This window comes from Parus major, chromosome 1 (assembly GCF_001522545.3).
Source record: "Parus major isolate Abel chromosome 1, Parus_major1.1, whole genome shotgun sequence".
In the NCBI taxonomy this organism is placed as follows: Eukaryota; Metazoa; Chordata; class Aves; order Passeriformes; family Paridae; genus Parus; species Parus major.
In genome coordinates, this window is record NC_031768.1 from 25,454,006 (window position 1) to 25,471,853 (window position 17,848).

The window sequence follows — 17,848 nt, forward strand, 5'->3', positions numbered from 1 at the left end:
GTGAAGCTGTTTCAATCCTTACCATCAGCCTCCTCTCCAGATTTCTGAAGTCTTGTATTGTCTGTGGAAATAATGCAAGCTCAGGTGCTGTGCTGGGGAAACTGTAACACCATTCACCTTGCTGAGCAGCAGGCAATGTAGTCCTGGGCTGTACACGTGCAGAAACCCCCACAAGAGTGGATGTGAGAGTTACAAGGTTATTCTTTTGCAGGTAGCAGGAAAAACTCTGAGATCTCCAGGTACCATGAAAATCCTGAAGGCATAAAAATGAAAGAAAAGTGTGTTTTATAGCCTTTTCCTCAGGTGCTGGAATTTTCCAAGGAAGAGAGTCCTTGATCATTGCTGATTTACAGTTAAATTATTGTGTCCTTGGAACAAGCTTAGCTGATTTGGTGTTCTGCCCCATAAGCATCTTGCTTTATGAAACTGCTAAACCGAGTAAATTAATTTAAAACATATACTAACTCCTCCTTCTGTCTTGCACCTTCCTACCTCTTTTCTGGCACTTTATCTCTTCTCCTTCCCCAACTCAAAGAGGGATAAGCAGGGAGATAACCTGGGCATTTAGGAATAAAACTGCGCCAGGTGCTGGCCACAGCGGAGAGCATGGCCCATATTCATTTTCTTTCACTGCTGTATCAGCTCACTGCTGATTCATGCTGAAGTGAACTCAAGGAATATGAATTAGTGTCAGAATTACATTTGTAGGCTGATCATAGCTCTTTGAAGAAACCTGTTAGATTGTCTCTGAAGGGAAGCAGTTAATGAATTCTTGGTTTTCCTGGCATCATTATACCTAAAATCATTTCTGAATAACCTTGTCTTTTCTCAGGTCTGCCTACCCTTTTCCTACTTTCCTATCTTTATAGAGAGCTCTGATGTAGTCCCACCCTGCAGAACACACACACACAGATTGAATGAGCATGCATAATTTTGGTTCCATAGTTTGCTAATATGAATACTACCATAGTGAGCACCTCCCTTGCCAGAAGGAGATGGGCTTGTTAATTGTAGAGTGCCAGCTTGTATGAGGAGGAGTAGTATCTTTGGTATGGCAGGATCAGGCCAGTCTGCTCTGAGCACATCAGCACAATATAAGAAAAGGAAGAGGCTGAGGAACAAGAGCTGTACCCAAAATGCACCCAAGGTGTTACCCAGTGAGTGTGAGGTTACAGGCACTTAAAATGATTTCACTTTTGTGCAGCTCATTGGTTCTGTTTTTAATGAAAGCTTGGAACTATTAGGAGAAACAAAGTTTTCTTTTGTTGCACTGTTCTGAACGTAGAAATGACAGAAATGGTTTCAGCTGTGTCCCACAAACCAACTACAAGATGTAAGATTCCAAGGAAATGTTCATGGAATACAGCAGAAATTTATTACTCAGTTTCTTCACAGATAGAAGTTCATTCTTAACCCTGGACAGGGCCAGATGGGTCAGTACTTCCAATCTTGTGCAGGTCACTCAGCGGCATAGGCAAGGTAAAAGTCCCACTCCATTTGGTGTGCTCTGGGTGTGATTCCTTTCTATGATTTCTTTGGCTTTATTCTGATGCTGTTCAGGTTTTTCCTAATGCACTGGCATGATGAGCTGTGTGACAAATGCCTCAGGAGCAGTGCAAAGCAAAAATGCTGGTACTTTCTCAATTTAACTAATAGTTACATAAAATGGGAGGTTTGTTCTTCCTTTCATTCTTTTCATTGAGTTTCACTGTTATTATTATTTGTGACACAAAAGCTTGCTTACAAATACTTGTCTCTTTTATTATGACTTTTTTCCATTATAAGCTCAACACATTTATTAGCAGCTGCTGAACTTGGTGTAAAACATCCCACTAATAAAACCTAATGTAGTTTTATTTGGAAGAGGATTTTGTGCATTCTGGATATGATTCAGCTTTATGAATAAATTAAATGCTTCACCCTGAGAGAGAAAAAGCAGTAAATGGCAGGCAGGAGAGCATTGTTGTGATGTTTGGTGCACGGACTTAACACCAAGATGGTTCAGAGTACTTTAGTATTCTTGCATCAGCCTGAACACCCTTAAAGAATGGGCTACCTTGTCAGATGAAGTACATAGTGCTTGTAACTTGTGTGGAATTTTTTGACAGTGCTTAACGGTGTGAAGGAGGCAATGCTTATCTATCCCTTATTCCAGCAAGCTGGCTAGGTCACTTTGGGTGACAACCCTGTGGGTTCAACCTCTTCCCAAAAAGTGTATGTTCCTGTCTTCTGCTTCCTCCCAAGAAAAAAGATTATCCATCCCTCATTTATCTTTGTATAATATATATTTATTATACAAATATTTTTATATATTTGCTTTTCAGTTGGAAATTTGCAGTCGCTCCGTTCATTTCCCGTTATATAAATCCAGAGGGCTAAATTCACTGCCATGCATTTCCACAGCTCCACTTAATCAGATGGATCAGGCCAACATTTGCCAGCAGTGAATTTTACCCTGTGTCAGTTTTTCTCCTGTTTATGTTGATCACTTATGAGCTTTTCCATGGGGAGAATGTTTCTCCCAGTCAGTGGCTCACTGCTGCAAAGTTAACTGTCAGCTGTTCCCTCCCCAAGGTTGGGCCAAACCATCCCATTCTCTTGATGCATCCGAAGAAAATGATGGCTGGTCTAGTGCTGAAGAACCACTGAATTCATCGGATGCGGAGGAAGAAGGAGGAGGAGGGGGAGGCGAGATCAAGCTGGTAACCAGAAATGCTTTCCTATGGAGCTAAGCAAGTGATACCAGTACAGTGTGTGTGGCCAGGATACAGGAATGCTTTTGAAGCCAAAGGAGGGAAAGTGCCTTGAAATGCTCAGCTGGGCAAAATTCCCAGGGCTCCTTCTCTAAAATCAGCCCAGTGTTTGTACCTTGGGGAGGTCCCTCCGTGCCTTTGCACACCTGCAGCCCAGCGAGTCGGGGCTGCTTGTGCCATGATACAGCAATCAAGGGATGACTTGTTCAATTACCATGTCAGCAGACTTCCACACAGACACCATGGCATGGGTTTGCCAGGTTTTCAGTTTCTTTTGGTTTCTTCTTCTGTAGCCATATGAATTAATTGTTGTAGTGGGAACATTTCACTGAATGTTTTTCAGGGTATGAGAATTGATGGGTTGAATTTGCATGTAATCAATCAGCAGAATTTTAATGCCACAGTATGTATATTTACACCATCTTCAGCATGCAGGTACATGAGAAAGAAGGGAAAAGTATTATAATTACATAACAAAAGCTGCAGCATACCTTGAAGTACTCAACAGAAATAATTTGTTTTCTTTCCTCTGTGTGCATTTAGACTCCTGGTAAATATACAGTTGTGACTGATTATGACAAAGGAGTTTCTGAAGAATTTACAGTGAAAAGTGGAGATCTAGTTCAACTGATTCGTGAAGGGGAGGATGGACTTTGGTACGCAGATCTGTGTTTGGAAATTTGTATACGCAGAACTGTGTTTAGAAGGCAGATGTTTAGGGAAAAACTTTCAAAGGCATTAAATGAAGAAGTCTGACTTCTAATTTTTTTATGTGTTTTTTTAGGTTTGTAAAGAACCTGAGCAGTGGTAGAGAAGGTTGGATTCCAGCAAGCAATCTGCTGATGCTCATAGGCAACTCAAAATCAGCTCAATCTTTAAGCAGCTCTGGTAGGCAATGTGTATTTTAAATGAGATGATTGTCTCTTTAAGATTCCTATTATCAAAGAAAGTTGTGAAAAACAACCACTATATAATATTTTCTTGTGGTCTTTTTCCCCCCCCTTTCTTTTCCCAGAATCAGGCACTGCCTCCAGCAATTTGAGCACATCATCAAGTTGCAGTGATAGCTGCAATGTCAGTAGCACCAGCTTCTCTGACATTAAGGGCTAAGATGAAATGTTCATCCCACCTCCCTGGAAGGTAAATCTGCAGACTGTCATTTGCTGCAGAGTTCTGGACATTGGACTTCATTGGAGAAACACCAGTACTGTGTTGCCAGCTCTGAGCATTTTTAGTGCTGACTTTTACAGGTTCTCCCAGAAGATCCCAATGAAAAGTGCATGGAATGTGAAATTGTAAATAAAAGTTAAATGATTTGAAATAGGATTTTGTAGAGGTTTCTGCTCTGAAGAGCTGTTAGGAGAAAGTGTGTTTTCTTCTTGACACACAATCAGGTTTCTGCAGAACTGTATCTCTTTGTAACAGCCAGAATCTGAATGTGAGCAAACAAAATGTGTTCAATGCTAAATGCTCAATGTAAAAAATAACATAGCATGTACAGGATAGGTATGAGGAAAATAAATCCAAGTTTACAATTTCTTCTCCCCAAGAAGCCCTTTCTCCAAGGACATACCTCAGTCAATGCAGTGAATGGCACTCAGTGAAAAGGATGTTGCCTAATGGCAATGAGGAAGGAGGTTTGATCCACCCTTTTCTCTTGGGTTTTCAGGATATTCTTCTGCTCCCCAGAGGCTGGGATGCAAACATGACCGATTCACTAACCACAACAACATCAAGAGAAACTATTACTTTATCCTTTCCAACATTTTAGTGACATGTGCAATGGAATAGCTCTTTTCTGAGGTGTTTTGTTTGGCCTCACAACCAAATTCTTTACCAAGATCACTGTGTTTACATAGCCTTGGAAATTTAGTAGTATCTTTTTCGTTATGCAGGTGCACAATGAAACACAAATGTTCCTATTCACTAAATGATTTTTTAATAAACAGTAATTGCATGATTACTTTCAGTTCTCACAATATGCAGTTACAGGCAGAGGAAACTCTTATAACTGCGCTATGGGTCAAGAGCCTTCCTTCAAACAAACATGAGGGCTGGAAAGCCAACATATTTTTAGGCCACAGTGTTTGTTCTAGCTTAGTTGAAAGAGAAAAAAACCCCAATGTCATAATTTTTCTATAAAAGGGGAGCACAGGAGAAAAAAAAATAAAGAGAATGATCAGATTTATGCTACAGACAAGTATTTTAATTTTTTTTAAAGGAAGGGTGATGCTAAATTTGACATTTTTCAGGGTATGATGTAAGCCAATGTTGTAAATTTTCACTTTGTCAGATGTTCTTTGCACACCACCCTTACAAACAGTACAAAACTTAGTGCACGGGTAGAATATGGTATTCATTCCTGTTCATCTCTCAAATATTTTTGCTTATATGAAAACAAGATTTTAGCTGATTTATGCACCATATTATTTAAAAATAATGGGGACATTAAGAGCATAACCTTTCAGAAGCACTAAGCACAGCAGATTATGTCAATGGGAACTGCTGTTAATCATCAGACTCACTGGCAGCTGAGCCCTGAATTCTATCTTTATGCCAGAATTGTATATTTTAGAGGCTGCAGATTAGAGAACTTAAATGACAAACAGTCCTAAGAAAGATGCAGAAGCAACCCTACCCCAGACGCAATCAAAATGCAGCTGACCACGGTCAGCACAAATTGAAGCATGTATATATACACACACATATATTTATGCACATATATATGTGCATGTATGTGCTTGTGTGTATGTATCTGCCTGTGTAGATATGTATATGTGTGTAGATATGATGTATCAATGTAAAAGATGTATTTATAGTCTTCATGCTGCTGAATGTGTCACTTTACAATTCATAAATATTTAGTTTTCTTGCAGTACTGAAATATAAATGCTGATCAGGGTTTTACTTCAGGCATCTTTTTCAACGCAGAAATCCTCTGATTTTTTTTTTTATTATTCCATATAATACTGTGCTGACCAGGAATATTTAGTCTGATATTTAACAATGGGATAGCAACATGAGATTCAGCTTATCTTCATCTATGTAAGTTATTTTGTAAATTATCTGTAACATAATTTACTTATATATTGCTGTCATTCCTTGGATAAGACTATAGTTTCATTTCTCACTGCAGCCTCATTTGTGTTATTTCAATGGTTTTTCCACATCATTGCACTTTAATACAACCCATTTGACCATTTCCTTTTTTACTGCTGTTGTGAATTAGAAGTTCAAAGTCAGAGGTCTCTGCTGTAATTAATTTGAATAAATTTCAGCACTTCTTGCTGAATGCCTTTATATAGACATGCTCTGGGGTTTTTTTTGTCTCAGTCTTGAAAGGTTTTTATGGGTATCATATTAAAACAGAGAGAGGTTCTAGGATTCGGAACAGGAAACCAGGTTTGTGTATTCAAATCCTCAGCCTGCTCATTCTGGCACCATCTCAGAAAAACACCATTTCACCTTTGTGGTTGTGCCTCATTTAGAACCATGTGGCTGACACTAGGGAATTAAAGTCTATCTGCAGGCTGAGGATAAAAAATGAAAAGCTAGTTCCAGGTAATTGGATTGATTTCCCCTTTTCCCATACACCCTTTTCTGAAAGGAAGCATGTCACTGTTGGGTTTTCCCAAGGAAAGCTCTGTATCCATGGATCCTATGGTGTTAGCAGAGCAAGCTGGAGTCTGAGTCTGGCCACAGCTGGGTGAGAAACAAGACACCATGTTCACCGTTGCTGCATCTGAAGAGGAACATGCTTGTGCATTCACTGACTGATGACTTTAAGGACCATCAGGCCATGCCAGGTGAACTTCATACTGACTGGAGTGATTTGGGCTGAGCTGTTGGCCACGTGCCTTACATGATCCAGTTATGGTTTACTCAGACTTGATAGCTTTTTGTTTACTCTTGTCATCATAACAGCTCCCTCTGTAAGAGATAGTCCTACCTCTGCTCCTTTTCTGAGCAGAAGGAGGTCCAGCCTTTTTGAATAGATCCACATCATACTTGTTAGTGCAAAAGAATGAAAGAATTCCAGCCTAAATGTACCTTAGTAAAAGTAAAGGGTTGTCTACGTAAAAACCTAATAATGATTGGTTTCTCACATGACTGTCTCACAGTTGGGGCACAAACTCTTATATAGGCACAGAAGCAGTTTGCTAGTTGGAATATAAAACATTTTCTCCATCCTGCACAGCTGTTGTCATTGAGCAAAACTGCAGAAGTTGTACCATAACTCATTACATCACCTAAATCAAAATGACAGGAGCTCCCATTCCCCTTCTCAGTGATATGTTAGATGTTACTATGAACTCTACTGTGACGGTTGGAATGTCCACACAAGTCCCCAGAATTAGCAGCCTCCCTAGATGTGTGTGGCAAGGACCAGGTCTGTCTGGTACTATGAAGCAACCCAAATTCAGGGGTATTCAAGTACATTCAGGCAAAAATAATCAATTCCCTTAAATAAGGATGCAGGAATAGAAGAGAAATTCTGTTTCTCCCTAAGACTCTGTGTAAACTGTGTTTAGAGATTGCATTTCCAAAAATAACACGTTTAACTACTGAAGTGCCTTCTCTGAGAATTAATTTGAAAGGAGGTGAATTTTTATTTATTCCCCATCCATTGACAGGACAGCAAGGTCCCCAGCTACATTTAAAAGACTACAGATTTGCTAGTGGTGCTGTTATAGCTGTGATGGCCTCAGTCAAGAAAAGGTTTGTAGCAGGGTTAGTATCTCTCATTACCAACTGAGATCTGTGGCATTTAACAGACAGACTTTGAAGCATACTGCCTTTATTATCTTTTTCTTCTTTTATTCTGACTGTATTTTCAGATATCTTTCTCCAGCAGTGAAAGAACAGAAAGAAATAACCCACATCAAAATTTAAAATGATGTTAAGCTTGTATTCAGAGCTTGTTACAAAAAAAAAAAAAAAAAATCTTTCCATCTTCCCTTTCCTCTTTAGGAGAATAATTGGGGTACAGAACTCTGTCAAACAGGCAGGTAGTTTTATCCCAGAATGTGGTTCTATTTTGAGGTCTAAATTTCAAATAATTTGCTTTAAAGCTTAGCAGCATAATACACATATCTTTATAGATTAGTGTAACAGAAATTATTAACTTGCTCAAAGTCTTTGCTTTTAGTCAGTCTGATGAATGATTGATGGCAAGTTGCTATTGTAAATTCAAGAAGCAGATTATTTCTAAAGCTTTCTTACCTGGACACAGTTTTGATCAAATGATCTCTGATAGCCTCTTCAAAATGGAATTAATATTGATTTATTTTTTTTAATTGTTTCCTGACAAGAGAACTCATGTTGAAATGACCAGTGACTTGTTGGATCAGATCAAAGTGCCCAGTTCCCAATAGCTTCCATACATATCTTTTCTTCAACTCAGCAGAAAGCAAAGAAAATATAAAGAAGGGCATGTTCTGAGACATCATCATGTCTCCAGGCTCATATTTCTGCTTTAGATTTTATTTTGTAGTGCTAACATTTTTCATGTTTAATTTTTTAACTTTCTTACTTTTTTAAATAAAAAAAAAATTTGGCACATCAAGAAATATCCTAAATCATACTTTCTAAAGAGCTGTTCCCAGGCTGATTCTAGTGGCATCCATGAGAAGAGGTACGTGTCTGTTAGTATGTATTAATTTTTAATTGAACAGCAGTTCATTTTTCTTAGAATTGCTCAGAAAACATAAGCCAAAGCTGAAGCCTGCACTGGCAAAGAGCAGAACTACAGGGGAGATCTCATGAACTAGAGCAAGACCACACAAGAAGGAAAACAAAAAAAAAATACATAGGGATCTTCTGGGGAAGAAAAGCAAACTGTTTACTGCTCTGGCTGGCGACATGGTTTAACCCCAGACAGGACATGACCATGCAGCTGCTCACTCCCTCCCACACAGTGGGCTGAGGAGGAGAATCAGGAACACAAAAGTAAAACCTGTGGGTTGAGGTAAGAATGCTTTAATAATTGCAACAAAGTAAAATATAATAATACTAATAAACTAATGATACTACTAGTAGTAGGAGCGAGAGAGAACAAAAAAAAAAACAAAACAAAAAAACCCCAACAAAACAAACAAGAAAGGACAAGTAATGACTATACAATTGCTCAGCACCCGATGAACAGTATCCAGCCCAGCTCTGACTGAACAGCTGTCATCCCTTGCAACTTATATACTGGGCTTCTAAGAAAGGAATATCCCTTTGGCCAGTTTGGGTCATCTGTCCTCATGGCCTCTGGTGCAGCTGCTCAGTAGCAGAGCATGAAATTCAAAGTCCCTCATTTAGGGTAAGCACTACTGAGCAACAGCCAAAACATCAGTGTGTCATCATTATTCTCCTACTGAGTCCAAAATCCCAGCATTGCATTGAAGAAGAAAGCTCTGTCCCAGCTGAAACCAGAACAGTATTCAACCCTTATTCATGTGTCATGCCAGGTCCCACACTTCCAAATACCCCATCACCTTTTCCATCTCCTGATAATACACACACAGACACCATTCTCTATCTAAGGCCATTCCTTATAAAAGTCCACTGAATGCAATCAACCCATGACCCTAGTCCTTACCTTTCATAACAATTTTTCAGGGCAGGAAAGATGGCACATAGTGCTGGATTGTTGCATGTTGAAACCAGTTTTGATTCTATCATTATCATGCCACCATCACTATCAGAGAACAAGCACAACCACTCTGGTGGCAAGTAAATCAGCATGTTACAGCGTGAAGAGGGGACCCTTCCTTTGAACGTGCAATGAAGCACGAGTAACCAGGCTGCCAGGAAGAGCTGTGCTTCAGTACCAATCACTTCCAAAGCTGCTTGAACATCTTCATAAGCTGCCAGTAGCTCTTCAGCCATTACAATACAGTGGACTTTCAATTCTCTGGAATCAGCGTGACTCCCTATGGATCAATCTTAGTTTCCCCTGGTACTTTCTGCCAGAGGCTGCAGGTAGGACAGTCTCCCCTGTCTGTGGTGTAAAGCACATTCTTTACATTGTGCCCTGTTCAGACTGGCTCAAGGGCTACACCATGAGTATCCAAAGGCTTGTTGCTCAGGGCCCCAGTTGAAATCATTCTTCCTGGACACTTGAGAGGGCTCACAATCAGACTGCAGTTTGGAATGTGCGTTCTCCAGAAACCTGCAGCGCTTAAGAAATCTTCTATTTCTTTCTGGTTAGTTGATGGAGACATTGCTGTTATTTTATGATCACATCAATTGCGATGTGACAACACCCTTCTCTGCTGCTCTCTCATCTTTCTTCACTGCTGTATTCCCTAAAGCTGCATCTCCTGTGCAGGTCCCTTGTCCTTACTTTGTTTTATGGCAAAACTGCCATTCAGAACAGGTTAGACTACTTTCTTCCCTTTCTCAAATAACTTTTGCTGTATCGCCCCACACAAGATATCATCAACATACTGCAGGTGTTCCAAAGCTTCACCCTGTTCCACTGCCTCTGGATCCATCCATGGCAGATGGTGGGGCTGTTCTTCCACCCCTGGGGCACTCAATTTCAGGTGTATTGGACATCCCTCCAAGTGAAATCAACTGAAGTGTGAGTAGCCCCAATGCTCGTTAACAGAACTTGAGTAGCTTCAGAGCCTGTTGCTGGAATTTGAATCTGTTTCCTCCTCCTTCGAGTAGCAGTGCTTGTCGTGGGGTTTGGGGCTAGGTGTAATTATTAATAGTTCCCAGTAGATGGCTCATGAAATACAAAGAGGACAGCGATGCTGGGAACACAGCGGGTTCGTTTCACAGCCAGAGGATCTATCAGACCAAAAACTGATACAAGGAAGTACAAGAGAACCCAGGCCCTGAAGGCAACAGACACCAAAATGACAACAAACACTGCAAGTAAAGTATTGCATAACTCAGACCCAAGAACAAGCACAACCACTCTGGTGGCAAATAAATCAGCATTGTGACCAGTGACTATTAAACCAATGCAATGAATTCTTTTAAAAATCTTGTTTTAATACTCTGGTCAGATTGGTAATCATTTCAACTGTCCAGGCCCTACAATGAGCGTTAAGGAGGGGACAGTCATGGTTTAATTGCAGACAGTAACTAATGACCAGGCAGCTGCTCACTCAATGCCAACCTCCCCTTGAGATGAGGAGAATCAGGAAAAATGGGTTGAAATAAGAACAGAGTAATTATTGAAGTGAAATAACATATAATAATATTAACAGTACTAATGTAATAATATTAGTACTATAAAAAGCAGAGACATAGATAAAGAAAAAACCCAAGAGAAACAAGTGATGCACAATACAATTGCTCACTACCCACTGACCAATGCCTGTCCTACTTCCAGGCAGTGATCATCCCCTGCCAGCCAACTCGCTCCACTTTATATATTAAGCATGACATTCTATTGTATGGAATAGCCCTTTCCTAGTTTGGGTCTCCTGTCCTGGCCATGCTCTCTCGTTGTTTTTTGTGCAGCTCCACACTGGCAGAGGATGAGACACTGAGAAGATCCTGAGAGGAGAAGCACTGCTCAGCAACAGCTGAAATATCAGTGTGTTGTCCTTATCCTCACACTGAATCCAAACCACAGCACTGTACAAACTACTGAGAAGAAAATCACCTCTATGCCAGCTGAAACCAGGATATTTGGGGTCTAAGACTGCAAGGAAGGGGAACTTTAAAAGCACAGCTCTTTAAGCAGTGAACAGGCCCAGCTGAAGTTAGTAGGAAACACCTGTGTGATGAGATCTGTCAGTACAAAGTTCTTAAAGAGTTGGAATGTAGTCCTGAAGTGCTGAATCCTCAGTCATCCATCTCAGGTTCATCTTGATAGAGCCTACTTGCATTAATTTTTTTGAAAAAAGGATGGTCTCTATATGAACTGACCCTTGTTCCTAGCACTTAGGCTTCTTCCTGGGCTCTAAAAATAACTGTTTGGCTGCATTCCCAAGAAATAAAAACAGAACCTTTCAGGTTTAAGGGATGCCAGCAGAGGAAGGAAGGCAAAAGGAAAATACTGCATCAATCTGCTAAGGATGTACAGAATCTGCACATGATGAAGAAGGAGGTTGCTGCAATGTCACTGTGGAGTGGCAGCCACCCCACTGTCCCTGGCAGGGAGGTGCCCACCCTGTGTAAGGAAATAAAGGGAGTGGGGAGTATAGGTGCAGACTCAGGCTGGCCTCAGGCAGAGAAGGCAGAACTTCATTCTCTGAGCTGCATGACTCATGCAGATAGATGGGGCTAGATCATTCCCAAGAAGATGAGATAAAAATAAATTTTCAGGTTTAGTTTTGCTAATCTGAACATGCACTTGCTATTTTCAGCTCACTGCCACAGGCAAGTGAACAAGGAGAAAGGGCTGTGTTGGCAGGCTGAGAGATATGGAGAGGGTTCCCAAAAAGCAGCAGAGGGCTGCTGTAGCTTCTTTTGCATTTCAGTAACTGGCTTTCTTCCTCTGCCTGGGACAGGACATGCCATCTGTTCCCAGCCATCCCAGGAACCGGGCTGCTGGGAATTAGCCAGGCTGTGATCCAGAGAAGTGCCTGGATACTGCCTCTTGGGAAAGAGATTTCAAAGCAGAATATCCAGCTGTGTGTACTGCCCCTAAACAAGAGGACTGCATGGAAACAACGGCCAGGAGCCTGACTTTCCTAAGCAATCACAACTTCTGCAAGGAGTTATGCTGAGCGTTGGCACAAAGTGAAAATCCAGCTGTTGATTTCCTTTGCTGTAGCATTCAGATGCAGAGCTGACCCTCCTTCCTTTCCAGGCAGGAAGGGGAAAACAGCCTGGAAAACTTAGCCTTCAGCTAATGCTTCACTTCTCATAGACAAACATGCTCTTTACCTTGCTGCTATCTTGAGTAAATATTTTCCCAAGAATGTTGTCAGCTCTCCAGTCTGATACCATTAATTGATTTCCATTAAATCAGGGGATTGCTTATGTTCCAGATGAAGCACTGGCTGCAGAATGGCCCCTCAAGCCCCGGCAGTTCCTAATGAAGTACAACATGAATCAGCTCAGCACCACTTCCAGCTGGTACAACCTGTGCAGGCCACACGGGTCTGGCAGCAAAGATGGAGGGAACCAGTGTAGGTTTCTCTTGCTGGTTAATTAGTGTCTCCAAGCAAATTCAGAAAGAAGTGCGGAATTTCAACTGGTGATAGAAAATTGAGGGTAGATGCCAGTGGTACAATCATACTCCAAAGCACTGAAAGGCCATACCTTGACTGCAGATGCAAGATAAATGTCACATCACTTCTCTCTGCATGTGGCACTATGTGGCCAAATTACTGACTGTCCTATGGACTCAGGATCCCAGTATTCATGTTTCTCGTGGAAAAGGTGTGTTAAATGGAAAATGCAGGCTGGGGTAGCAGCCTGTGTAACCAGTATAGCTTTTACCCAAGTCAGGAGAGCACACTCCAAACCCAAGCTCCCTGTTTCTGTGAAAAGGGCACACTGCAGGATTTGCATGTGCCCTTCTGCTCAGCTTGCCAGGCTGTCATGGATCTTTTGCTGTTTCCATGACTTGCTGGCCCCTCCTCTGGCTCCAAGCATTTGAAGCTGAGCCCTTTGGCCAAACAGTCCTTGTTGAAATGTCAATACACTACCAGAACACTGGCTTTCAGGGTTCATCATGATTTCCAGGCAGTATATGGCTTTGTTTCTCTGCTTTCTGCTACTGATCCCTCTTTCTCTGGATGCAGGTATGTTGTAAGATATAGCTGTAATTATATTTACTAGCAATGGACCTCTTTCCTCTTTCCTGTTACTGAGGTGATTTCCACTGCAAGTTTTGAGCACTGTTGCATGTTTGTTCTGTCTCCTGCTGTGCCTGTGCATTAGCTCTAATTTACTCTCAGCAATGGCTCCATACACTTGTTCTGCCAACTAAGGAAAAACACCTCTAGACTGCTAAATTAATTTGTTATCTTGGTGCACAGACAGCAGGCAAACCACCAGCTGTCTATGTGAAGAAAGGAATTGGGATTTACTGCTATTTCATGCAGAACTGGGACATTTTTCAAAGCAAAGCATCAGTAGCCTGTCATTCAGCTGATGAGTAATTAAAGTGGGGAGGATCCACCCTATTTCAGTAGAAGGCAGAGAAGAGGTAGCTCTTCAGTTGCTCAGTGTATGTCCAAAAACCAGCTCCCACATTAATAAAGCAGATCCAGTGCCCTCAGATTCCCCATTAGCCATGGACTAGGTCTTGTTTGTTACAGTGAGGAAAGGCAGAAAAATAGGTAGCAAAGTCAGAAGTGATCCAACAGAAATAAGTGGATAATGGCAAAATGAGTGGATGGACAACCCAAGCCACGTGCTCAGGCATGTTTTCTGTGTCAGAGTCTGTGCTCATGCACTGGTACATGTGTCATGTATCTGCAGTATAAGGTTAAATAAAAGCCTTTAAGAAAGCCATATCAAATGCATTCAGCCTGACTGAAATCAAGGCAGAAAGACACAGCTGACATTCCTATAATGACCCAGGGGTGAATTATTCTTCTAAGTAACTTTGAAATACAGGGGATAATTGCCACTATTCTGCATGTAATTCAGCAAATATCCTGAATTAGTGACAAATGTTTATGGAGACATATCACTTCAGACTAAACCCTCTCAGCATTTATGATTTGGTATATACTGGTGATGCCACATGAGTCTGTCAGCATCCCTCAGGGCCCTTTCAGCAGGTAGAACATAGCTCCCACTCTTTTGGAGACACTGTCCTAGGGAAAGGCAGGAGATATGCATCAGCCTCAATCCCCAAATCTACCCACAAGCAGAAGTGAAATAGTTAAAGCACTGAAATGTAAGCTGTCATGAAGCACCTGACATAAAGGAGAAAAAAAGAGAAAAATTAATGATTTCAAGACTTTTTCTGTGTAGTGCATGGAGTACAATTACACGTTGGCACTCAGACTTCTTGTTCCTTAACCTGAATTACACTGGGAGAGCACAGCTGTGTGATGTGCTTATATCCTGAGGCTGAGGAGCAGGTCAGCATGGGGACAATGACATTAGTGTTTCCAGTGCACACTTCTGCCAGTTGAAGTGGATACAGCTCTAGGAAGTGAGCTCTGCTGAGGCCTGATATCAAACCTGTGTACCCAATATCTTTCCAAAGCATGGTAGAGACATACAAGACCCCTTTCATGGCTGTAGTCTGTGGTGATGGCAAGAGCCAGGAGCCATTCACAGGCTCCACTAGGAAATGCAGTCAGCATTGTCCAGCCTTCCTATGTACCTTAACATAACCTTTTCCACAGAAGAAAATAAAAGTTAATATATTAAAGCAGTGGTCCATAAATTGTGGTCTACTAGTGGTGGGATAAATCCCCTCTTCAGGTCCCACAAGTGGAGGGTTGTGAATGTGACATATGACTGTGGGTGAAGGCATGACTATGGTCCACCTGTCACTGTCACTGACTGTATCAAGTACAGAAAAATCAGCTTTTACCATGTACACCAGTGCTAGATAAAGTGACACAGGCTCTCCAGCTGTGACAGCTGTAAGAAACTGCTGCATATGTTGGGATGCATATGAGATGCAACATGGGTCACTGACATGCATACAACACACACACATACCCCTCTCTGTTGTAACACGTCATCTTCTCCTAAGCTCCAGGATCTCAAAAATTCCTGTGCTGTCACTTTACTTGTGAGGCAAGCCAGAGGAAGGACACTCTTTCACATCTATCCATTTATTTTCTAAATTGTCTCAGAAAATGCTTGGGAAGCAGAAAATCTTTCAGGGGAAATTGTCCCCCCATCCTCTCTGTCTGGCAAGTGCAGCTGTATGACAAACAGAACATGCTGCTGTTTTTCAGTCTTTCTAAAGCAGGAAGAGGCAAGCAACGTTTTGCAAAGACATAGACGAGCCAACAGCTTCTTTGAAGAGATAAAACTGGGGTCACTAGAACGAGAATGCATAGAAGAAAAATGTTCCTATGAGGAAGCAAGAGAGATTTTCCGTGATATTGAAAGAACAGTAAGTAACACAGGGCTGGGTGAGCACTCATTATCTTAAGGATTCTCCCTGTTCAAGGGTGTGCTTTGACACTTTAAAACACCAGAGTTAAAAAAGCACTTTGTGTCCTGCTGTTTGGATTATTCTTTTCTATTTACAGGGGTACACAGTAGCAATGAGGGAGGGCACACTGCATGGCAATCCCAAGCAGTAACCATCTAGGGGATGGTGGGAAAATGGATCTCCCCAAACCCCCAGTTAATGCCTGCCCTGACAACACCTTAAATTATTGTATTGTGCAACATTTTTTTCAGTCAATCCCACCTCAGCTATATAGAGCTTATTTATGTATGACCCATTTATGTGCATTAAACAAGGCCGTTCTCTGTTAGTATATTAAAACAATGTACAATCTAGAAAATAGAATACTGTATGGATATTAACTGTCACAAACTATAAATAAAAAAGTGGCATCCCTCTGACTGTCTGTAACCCATCCTGTGCAACAAGGGCTGTAAGACTTGAATTGATTCTTTTTTAATTAAATATCACATTTTTTTCTTCCAGGAAGAGTTCTGGCACATCTATTCTGGTATGATCATTCAGGATGTTCTAACAGCTGTGGAACACTCCCACTGCTGCAGCTCTTTGCGTGAGCTGGACTGACATTGAATGTTTTACAGACCCTAATCAGTGTGCCTCCAACCCCTGTCAGAATGGTGGGATTTGTGATGACCAGTTTCAGGATTATGTTTGCCGCTGTCCCGTCGAATACGAGGGCAAAAGCTGTGAAAAAGGTCAGCAGTGGCATAACTTAAGAAAATAAAAATGCTGTTATTAATTCAAATGCAAGGCATTCAGATAAACAGTAGCAGTCATTATAATTCAGGATTTGGACTTGATGATCCTCATTGGTCCCTTCCAACTCAGGCTATTGTATGATTCTGTGATTCTGCATCATTCTAGCTGTGACAGCTACCATTCATACCACTTTTGGTGTTGTGTGATGGATCTAACCAGATAGCAGTCAGGCACTGCAAGGCAGCAAGATACTTAGTGCCCTATAAAAAAAAAAAAAAAAAGGAAAATTTGCATTAATGCATCATCTGAGAGAAAAGGAAGAACTCTTTCCTACCCAAGTGCTGAAGTTATTTTGACTTAGAAGCTCCACCTAGTATGTAAGTCAGAGCTACATTGTATATGCATGGTACAAAACCCAAAAGGAAGAGTCCAGTGGTTGATGAAGCTAATATACACCTTTCCACTAATTTCAGAGGATGCTGAACATTAAGTGTTATATCCTCGGAACACAGTCTGGACAAGGGCTAGTCACTCATCAAGTCTAGGCAGGCAGTCTCAACAGCCATCCCAGAACATCCTCCTGCTAAATGGCAAAATGTCAAAGAATTACAATTTTTCAGTCGTATTTTACAATGGTTACCACACAATTACAATATCTCCATTCTTAAGACAGCTCAGGTACTGTATTAATGCTGATTGATTTAATTTTAGGTATATATTTCTTAAGCAAAGCCTATTCTCCCCTAATCCCTGGAGATCCAGGCCTACTGAGCTTTTGATGGAAGGCACTTTTGATGAAGTTGCTCTGCATAAATCACAGAAATCTTTTTTCCTGCCTTGCATTCCTGTTGCAAGTTATCAATGTTAAGCACAAAAATCCAAGTCTTGAATCTTAAATGCTCTTTCTCTGACTTCAGCTGTGGCTGACAAACTGAAGTGCATTTTTTACAACGGTGGCTGTGAACAGTACTGTACTGACACACAGGCCAAAAAACGACTGTGCTTCTGTGATGATGATTACACTTTAGCGAGTGACGGCGTGTCCTGCATCCCTCAAGGTAAGACACTACCAACCTAATGCTAAGCCTAAGCCAGCTCTAGAAGAAAAGTTTTCAATGTGTACATGTCAGGACATGCATAACCCTCAAATACCAGCTCCTCACCTCCATGGGCAGAGTCCCACACTGTACATTTGGCTTCTGGTGCAAGTTAGTGTCGTGGTTTAAAACTAATAACTAAGAAAATTACTTATTTCTTGCTGTGAGATATGGATTAGAATAAGGGCAAAACAGGCATAAAACTTAAAAGGAATAAAGAAAGTTTA

The 17,848-nt window shown here is 41.2% G+C and overlaps 2 protein-coding genes across 12 annotated transcripts in view; both read left to right on the plus strand.

Moving 5' to 3' along the window:
• The window catches only part of MCF2L (MCF.2 cell line derived transforming sequence like), a 154,326-nt gene extending 148,273 nt beyond the window's left edge, over positions 1–6,053 (plus strand). For 10 of the 11 annotated variants that reach the window (XM_033512985.1, XM_015634516.3, XM_033512955.1 and 7 more), the window contains 4 exons: positions 2,575–2,702; positions 3,297–3,409; positions 3,538–3,641; positions 3,769–6,053. In XM_033512985.1, the coding sequence (XP_033368876.1) occupies positions 2,575–2,702; positions 3,297–3,409; positions 3,538–3,641; positions 3,769–3,863 (440 nt within the window). In that variant the 3' untranslated portion in view covers positions 3,864–6,053. The remainder of the gene's footprint in view (positions 1–2,574; positions 2,703–3,296; positions 3,410–3,537; positions 3,642–3,768) is intronic. The other variant, XR_004496485.1, reaches the window with a different exon arrangement.
• A 7,279-nt stretch (positions 6,054–13,332) lies between these two features.
• The window catches only part of F7 (coagulation factor VII), an 8,004-nt gene continuing 3,488 nt past the window's right edge, over positions 13,333–17,848 (plus strand). Inside the window, exons 1-5 of the mRNA XM_015642911.2 lie at positions 13,333–13,456; positions 15,584–15,744; positions 16,291–16,315; positions 16,407–16,520; positions 17,442–17,582. Of these exons, the coding sequence (XP_015498397.1) occupies positions 13,387–13,456; positions 15,584–15,744; positions 16,291–16,315; positions 16,407–16,520; positions 17,442–17,582 (511 nt within the window). The 5' untranslated portion in view covers positions 13,333–13,386. The remainder of the gene's footprint in view (positions 13,457–15,583; positions 15,745–16,290; positions 16,316–16,406; positions 16,521–17,441; positions 17,583–17,848) is intronic.